Consider the following 9,149-nt stretch of genomic DNA (forward strand, 5'->3'; position numbering starts at 1 on the left):
AAAGGTCATCGGTATTAGAATTATTGGTAATCCAAATAAACCTATTATTGATAATATTTTATTAGTTGATGGTCTTAAGCATAATTTGCTTAGTATAAGTCAACTTTGTGATAAATGTTTTAAAATTATTTTTGAAAAAGAATCTTGTTTAATTTATGATATTAATATGATTACTGTTTTATTTAAAGGGCATAAAAAAAATAATACATATGTTTTATCTGTGAAGAACATTTCTAATGGACGTTGTCTTCTTGCATCTTCTAATGATTTTATTTTATGGCATAAATGTTTTGGTCATGTTAACTTTAAACATATTTCTAAAATTTCTAAGAATGATTCTGTTAAAGGTTTACCTAAACTTTCTTATAAAGATAATTTTTGTGATGCATGTCAACAAGAAAAAATGCATAAATCATCTTTCAAATCTAAAGATGTAATTTCTACAAGTAAACCATGCACTAGAATTGATTTATATTGATCTTTTTGGTCCGTTTAGAGTAGCATCATTAAATAGAAGCAGATATGCAGTTATATTTGTTGATGATTTTTTGAGATTTACATGGGTAATATTTCTTAAACATAAAAATGATTCTTTTAATGAGTTTTCTGTCTTTTGCAAAAGGATTCAAAAACAAAAGTCTCTTTCTATTATTACTATACGTAGTGATCCTGGAGGAGAATTTGAGAATGAACTTTTTGCAAATTATTGTGATAAAAATGATATTTCTCACACTTTATTTTCCTCGCGCGGCTCCACAAAATGTAGTTGTAGAAAAGAAGAATAGAACTTTACAAGAATGTGCTAGAACCATGTTGTGTGATAGTAACCTACCAAAGTACTTTTGGGCGGAAGCTGTCTCTACAACACGTTATGTTCTAAATAGAATATTATTAAGACCTATTTTAAAGAAAACACCTTATGAGTTGTTTTATGATAGAATTCCTAAAGTTTCTTATTTTAAAGTTTTTGGTTGTAAATATTTTATTTTAAACACAAAAGATAACTTGGACAAATTTGATTCTAAATCTGATGAAGGAATCTTTGTTGGATATTCTAACCATAGCAAAGCTTATAGAATATATAACAAAAGAATCTTAGTCATTGAAGAATCTATGCATGTTTCTTTTGATGAGCGTTTTACAAAAACACATATTGTTTTAAATAATGATGATGATTTAATTAATTCTATACATGATACTCCAATGCTAGATATTTCAAAAGATGATAATTTACAAAATAATTTATCAAAGGATTCTGTAGAAGTTAGAAATCATCCACATGATTTGGTTATTGGTAATATTTCTGATAAAATCACTACTAGATCTTATTTTAATTTGATTGCTCATACTGTTTTTATTTCTATTATTGAACCTAAAAATATAAAAGAAGCTTTACTTGATGATTTTTGGATAATTGCTATGCAAGATGAACTAAACTAATTTACAAGAAATAATGTTTGAGATCTTGTACCTAGACCACAAGATAAGTCTATTATTGGAACCAAATGGATATTTAGAAATAAATTAGATGAATATGGACAAGTTGTTAGAAACAAAACCAGATTAGTTGCACAAGGATATAATCAAGAAGAAGGTATTGATTATGATGAAACCTATGCACCAGTTGCGCGTTTAGAATCTATAAGAATTTTACTTGTATTTGCATGTTTTATGAAATTTAAATTATATCAAATAGATGTTAAAAGTGCATTTCTAAATAGTTTTATTAAAGAAGAAGTTTTTGTAGAACAACCTCCAGGTTTTAAAAATGAAAGTTTTTCAACAAACCATGTTTTCAAACATAAGAAAGCATTATATGGTTTAAAACAAGCACCCCGTGCTTGGTATGATAGATTAATTTTTTTTTAATTTCCATCTTTGAAATTGGAAAAGTTGATTCTACACTTTTTATAAAGAAAATAAATAAAGATATACTATTAATTCAAATATATATAGATGATATAATATTTGGTTCTACTAACGATGATCATTGTCAAGAGTTTGCTAAGACTATGCAGGATGAATTTGAAATGAGTCACATGGGTGAACTCAATTTCTTCCTTGGACTACAAATCAAACAATTAAAGGAAGGATTTTTTATCAACCAAAGCAAGTACGCTATAGAATTACTCAAACGTTTTGGAATGAAAAATACAACAAGCAAACCAACACCAATGAGTACAACTACATCACTTGACAAAGATAAAAATGGTAAGAATGTTGATCAAAAACTATACCGAGGTATGATTGGATCACTTCTTTACATTACAACAAGTAGACCTGATATTATGTTTAGTGTATGTTTATGTGCTAGATTTCAATTTAATCCTAAAGAATCTCATCTTAAAGCAGTAAAAAGAATTTTTAGATATCTTAAAAACACTACATATTATGGTTTATTTTATCCTAAGAATAGCACATTTGACTTATTATCATATAGTGATGCTGATTTTGCCGGATGTAAATTCGATAGAAAAAGTGCAAGTGGTACATGTCATTTTCCTTGGACATTCATTTGTATCTTGGTTTAGTAAAAAGTAAAATTCAGTATCATTATCAACTACTGAAGCAGAATATATTACTGGTAGTCTTACATATGCTCAACTTTTATGGATGAAACAAACATTATCTGATTATGTTATAGTTTGTCCCATATCATCAATAATATGTGACAATACTAGTGTCATTAATTTATCTAAAAATCCTATTCAACATTCACGTACAAAACATATTGACATAAGACATCATTTTTTACGTGATAATGTTCTAAAATGTGTTATTTCTTTAGATTTTATTTCAACCGATAAACAAATTGCTGATATATTAACAAAACCATTAAAAGAAGAAATGTATGTTAAATTAAGAAGAGAATTAGGTATATGTTTTTTGGAAGATTTAAACTAAGTTTTAAAATCAATACATATGCATATTCAGCCTTAATAGTCGACTAATCAAGTTAGTAGTCAACTACATGCACATAAATTACATATATAATATTCTGTAATTTTTTCTTAGTAGTCCACTAAGGGCTTGTTTGTTTGCACGGAAGTAATTGTGAAGTAGCTGAAGTAAAAGAAGTAAAGGCTACTTCTGCTACTTCCAAGCAAAAAAGTGTGTTTGGTTCTATGAAAAACTTACTTCCAATACTTCCCTAAATGCTTATGTGGCGCCTACGTGTCATCCTTACTTTCAAAATATTTCCAATCCTCAATACTCAGAAGTAGCTCGGAAGTAGTTAAAATGCATATTAATTATGACATAAATAATTTTTTTTATTAATATTTCCTTTATTAGTTACTTCTAACAACTTTTCATTGATAAAATTACTTCCTAATAATATTTCCAAATGTTATCCAAACAAAAAAAAGTAAATGAAGAGGAAGAAGTTCTACTTTCATTACTTCTAAAAATATATGAAACAAACAAAAAAAATGTTATTTCCACTACTTCCTACTTCATAGCTTTGAAAGTTACTTCTATAACTTACTTCTTACTTCTAATACTTCCATTATCCAAACGGACCCTAATAGGAAGAGTAGTCGACTAATAAGAGTTCAACACGAATTTTCAGAACTCTGTCAACTATAGTGTAGTGGACTACATTATAGTATAGTCGACTACTTAAACTGTCAGTTTTACTTTTTATAGTTTTTTTAACATATTAGATATTTTACCAACCAAATCCAAAACCCAATACCCATTAAACTTAAGTTATTTTGATCTCAACCCTTCATCTTTTACTAGATGAATCAAGACCCTATATCAAATTTTATTAAGATTAAATCTGAACCTTTCATTTGAATTTTTGATCAAATCTTAGTCACTCATTAATAACTAAAGCAAACAACCCTAACTTCTCCATCTTTTTAAGTTTTTATACTCCTCAAAACCGAAAGAACCCATACACTATTCAGTTCATCCGGTCTAAAGGTTAGGACATCCTCTTTTTCTCACTTTCTATCAATTTTCCATCAAATTTCTTTTCTACTTTGAGTTTTCCAGTCTCAGTAGTCGACTACAACCTCAATTAGCCGACTACATCTAGGTTTCACTAGTTTGGTAAGTTCTCTTCTCCTATTCCATTTCCAATTTCGAAATTGTATAATGTCAAAATCTAAGAGGCCTAGGTCTGAACCATCAAATATAGTTGAAGATTATTCAATTTATCTTAAAGACCCCTATTTGCTTGCCTAATTTAAGGAATTTTAATCTTTTGAAATTATGCCCCGTAGATTTATCAAATTTGATGATTTTATCACTCATAATTTTAGTAATTACTTTGAAAATGTTGGATTTTATATCGGACATCAAATGTCATTTATATGACGCATTGTGCGTGTATAATTTAACCAGAAGGAGCCACGGACACCCTCGTGTCGGCCAAAACGCCCCCGCAACTTTCGGGGGTTTCCTACAAAACCCTTCCGAGCTCTCAGAAAACTTTTCTGAGCTTTGCAAAAATTTCCCACGGACCTCATTAACGGTGGTATTGGATCGACAATGCCCTGATGCCTACCTACATAGTCAAAACAGCGTCCGACGATGCTGTAAACGCCGTCCGTTGGGAAAAGTGTAAGTTTAGAGGGGGTTTTGTGAGACAACCCAGATTTCTCAGCGGGTTTTATGGGATAATTTTTGAGGTGGGCACCTATCGCGCGTGAAAATTCCCCCAGAAAGGAAACTTTCACGGAGAAAGGCAATCTCCCCAAAGAAGCAATGGGAGGCGGCGGCGCCGCCCAAGAATCCTCTCAGTCATCCTCCCCGCGCTCCTCCCCGCATCCATCGTCGCCAACGACGGCAACGAGCTCCAAATCCATGACCACCATCTCTCGCCACTACTTCGGCCGAGACTCCTCCGACGGATCCCATGATTTCTTCGTCGACATCATTGAGGTAATCAATCTAACCTCCACCCTCTAAGGCTAGAATCTCCAAGGTTCCTGTTAAAACTGTTGTTCTTTTAAATCAAAGGCGTCTATTTATTGCCCGATGATTGATTGCAGAGTATGGAGGAGGAATACGGCATGTTCGTATGGCCTTGTAGCATCATTCTTGCTGAGTATGTGTGGCAGCAGAGGTTTCGCTTCTCTGGAGCCACTGTAGCTGAGGTAATAATTCCAACCTTTTCTTTTTCCTAACTTTCAAACTTTATATTATTTGACTGGAAGGATCTTTTTTAGCATTATTCATTCGGGTATTGAAATATTCGCAATCATAGTTCTCCAAGGGGATCTTTTCTTGCACGATTTTGGTGAGGATTTTGCAACCTTGTATTGAAAAATGCGGCGCACAGGTTTGAAGTCTTGTAATTTTTTGTCGAATACACTTGTTGGTTGACATTTTTCATACTAGGAAATTTGGTTGCCACGATGGATAGGTGGATCAAATGTGATCCCCGAAATTTATGCTTTTTGGCCGATTTCAATTGGATTTGTCATTTCAGTGGCTATACTCAACAAAATTCATGCGCAGCCAAACAAAAATTTAGGTGGATTGTTCCTTCATGCAAATCCCCGTCAACATCCATGGCAACCAAACAAGATTTTAAGTTTAGATCTTTCAAGATCCCTTACCTGCAAAAATTTCCTTGGAGACGCAACCCACAAACAAAACAACCGCTGAAAAAGGCCGCTGCTCACAAATGTTCATCCTGCTTTTAATATTTAAAATAGCTGCTTTTTTAGAAGGATAAGGGTCCTAACCAATTTTAAGAGTATAAACTGAATTAATGTAGGGGGAAAGCACATATGTTGATAGATAGACGAGGTACTACAACTTATACAAGTGATAAAAGTGGATGAGCTACCAATACATGAGATTGGCAGTGTCAAAGTGCAGTAAGTAGAGCTGAATTATGAATGATGTCTGCCGATGTCGAACGTTTTTTTACGAAAACCCATTTTCCCCCTTTCCAAATCAACAAAGGATCGCAATAATTATGCAGTCCCATTCTTTTTGTTTTGATTGCTTTATGTTGTGGTTTGAAGAATCTGTAAATTTTTTGCTTTGTTAATTGTTCAGACCTTTCAAATGCAAACACTTTGATACCTTCCCTTTCTTGGAGCAGCTTGGCGCTGGAACTTCCTTGCCGGGCTTGGTAGCGGCAAAACTGGGAGCGGATGTTACACTTACAGATAATTCAAATCGACCAGAGGTAAATTTTATATATGCATATAGTTAAAAACACTCAATCCAATATTATGGTTTGAGCAAACATGAAGATTGTTCTGTTTGTGTTTAGTTTTATGAAGCTGGATATAAGGGATTGCAGTTGAATGTAAAGGTGAAAATATTTTGCTTGGTGATTCAGTCAGTCCATCAAAAGCATATCCTTTGGAAACACCAATAAGATGAAAACAAAATCCCTTCATATTCATTCATTTTCCATTATGCTTGTGTTGTCGAAATCATTTTTCCCTATTTTTGTATCAACAGTATTTCTTAATTTCAGACTAGTATCAATGTATGTATTTTCTGATATTAGTATGCATAAGAACCATACAGGCCAGTGCTAGTGACTAAAAATGAGTTTAATGTTATGGCAAAAGACACTTAGAGAGAAAATGACACTGAAGAGGAGAATTAGAACAAGAATGAGAAACAGAGACGTAGAAAGAAAAGGATGTTAGAGACATAGAAGTGCTAGAAAATTTGAGGTATTGACAGTGAATTATCATTTGGCTCCTTTTGTGGGGAGAATTGTCTTTCTACCTATTATCATTTACTTAATTGTGACAAAAAGTTGGGTATCCATATTGGGAAAGGAAGACTTTGGCTACCCTGAGTGAGAATTGGACGAAATATAGGTTCCTTTTGTTTGTTACTTACCCTATTTATCGTCATCCCCCCAAATAATTATATATATAGACTCTGTTCAAGTTGATAATTGGAGTTTTCCAAGATTACTTAACTAAGTAGCATAGGTACAAATACTGGTATGGATGCGAGTACAAGTACAGGACTTGCTAGTTCTGTAAAATATAGGGTCCAAGGACACAACTATATACATATTGAAATTAATAACTTACATAAGATCAATAATATTTTTTTTTCATTCACCTGTTATGAGAATTCAAATTCGTTGAATCACTTTTATGTTTTTATCATGTAGATTATAAATTGGAAAAATACTTGTTTATTGAACATTTTTATGTTTCTTTTATTATGTAGATCATAAATTGGAAAACTACTTGTTTTTGAACTAGATACCCAAACAACCTTCAAAATTATGGTTCAAAATCGACTTTGGACTGAAATGAATCTAGCCCATGTCAGGACTGAAATGACTTAGCCCATGTCCAACGAGTTTCAGGAAGTGGGTATGAAGTGTAGGATAAAGGTCCAGAAGTATATGACTAGTGTTTTAAATTGAGGCATTGATTATATAACTGCATACACATCTGAGTAAATATGTGTACATTCAATGAGTGTCGGTGTTTGGTAAGACATGATAGAATCATAGAAGTATCCAAGAAGTGTCCAGTATGCGTCAGTGTTCGGTACGTATCAGGTGTGGGTCCGACTTCATGATAGTAGTACCCAGATAATATAGTTACTAAAGTTCTAACATTTGTACTGGTTGAGAACTCTTACTGTAGAATATCTGAAATTTAATCACAAGCCTAAAGTTAAATTAATGATAATGCAAAAGTTGATCAGAAATGTTCTCTCTCTGGTATTATCTTGTTTGGTAACTTCCGCAAGCCCGGTCACTTGCTATCTCATGATTATTCAACTTCATGTTCAAGACCTGTGCAGGAGACACGTCTCTTTTTTTTTTGGGTGGGTCCTGGAGAGGGCTATAACTACTTTCTTTTGTATTTGTGACCTCAGGTTCTTGACAACATGAAGAGAATATGCGAACTAAATAATCTAAACTGTGAGGTATGAAGGCCTTTCCCATTTAACTTCATACTAATATGATTAGAAGCTCTTTGATTGCTGATTAAACGAACTCTTCACTTGCAGATATTAGGGATCACTTGGGGAGAGTGGGATTCCCCTATGTTTGATTTGCACCCTCAAATTTTGCTTGGCGCTGATGTATTCTATGACACAATTGGTGAGATTTATAGCTTATATATTTAATAAAATCTACCTTTTATACTAATATACATTGGCTAAAACACAAATTCAATCCTCTTTCATAAGATTTTGAAGATCTTTTTGCGACGGTTACTTTTCTATTACAAAGGTCTCCTGGATCAGTGTTTATAACTGCTTATCATAACCGAAGGTATGTTCTTTTTCGTGTATTTGATGCTATAATTAACATAAAGTTTATTTGCTTGGACATTTTATTAAATGTAACAATCTTGATTTGCAGTGGTCATCATCTTATCGAGTTCTTGATGGTTAAGTGGAGATTGAAATGTGTAAAGCTTTTGGATGGTTTCTCTATCATGCCATCTATCAAGGCTTCTTCTCTGCAGGGAAATATTCAGTTAGTTGAGATTATATTGGATGGCCAATAAGAGTGCAAGCTAAAGGTTGCAGAATATTCATGAAAATGTTCTGCCCTAGTTAAGGCGTGGGTTTTAGTCTTCCAAGTAAAGGAATGCAGAATGGCAGGGACTTCTTTTGATGGACTTGCTTTCTCGTCTTTCTGCAGTAACTTGTTTCAGTTGCTTAGCATTAGGAATTCGAACAACTGCTTCAAATATAGTATCAGGAAGTACATCTAGCGGAAGTTCAATATCCACAGGCTTATTAGCTAAATGGCAATTGGCAAAGCAGGTGTAAGCATTTATTGATGTATATATTTGTGATTTGCAATTGATCTAGCTGTTTGATTATTTCCAGGCTTATTTTTATGATGTTTTGGAACTGGGACTACAGCGCGGCAGAATTTTCAACTAGCTTATGGCTCCTGAAAGTATTAACCTTGTGTCATGGACTATTTGAGCAAATTGCCGATAACTTCTCTCATCTTTAGTTGTACTTATAAGCTTTCAACTCATTTGTTAGTGCTTATCACAAAGAAGGGGCTGTCTGCAATTTATCCTTCTCAAAATGTTACTCCTAGAGATAAGTTCTAATAAACTACTTGGGAGGTTATGAATGGTACTGAAGGTATGGATCGTTTAGGGAGGGAGTTTATCAGCAATCAACCCTTTAGAATATTACGCAGAATCTTTTCCATACTAATT

The 9,149-nt window shown here is 33.0% G+C and overlaps 1 protein-coding gene across 2 annotated transcripts; it reads left to right on the forward strand.

The window, feature by feature from the left end:
* LOC109822269 (methyltransferase-like protein 23) lies at positions 4,022–8,887 on the forward strand. 2 transcript variants are annotated; one of them, XM_020388446.1, is made up of 9 exons: positions 4,022–4,059; positions 4,354–4,893; positions 5,004–5,108; positions 5,219–5,293; positions 6,068–6,154; positions 7,834–7,884; positions 7,969–8,062; positions 8,152–8,236; positions 8,327–8,887. In XM_020388446.1, exons 2-9 carry the CDS (start codon positions 4,717–4,719, stop codon positions 8,472–8,474), a joined length of 822 nt encoding a protein of 273 aa, XP_020244035.1. In that variant the 5' UTR covers positions 4,022–4,059; positions 4,354–4,716; the 3' UTR covers positions 8,475–8,887. The 2 variants fall into 2 exon arrangements, with proteins under 2 accessions (XP_020244035.1, XP_020244043.1); XM_020388454.1 differs by lacking the exons at positions 4,022–4,059; positions 5,219–5,293 and having other exon boundaries at positions 4,367–4,893.

The sequence above is a fragment of the Asparagus officinalis genome, chromosome 1, assembly GCF_001876935.1.
Source record: "Asparagus officinalis chromosome 1, Aspof.V1, whole genome shotgun sequence".
NCBI lineage: Eukaryota > Viridiplantae > Streptophyta > Magnoliopsida > Asparagales > Asparagaceae > Asparagus > Asparagus officinalis.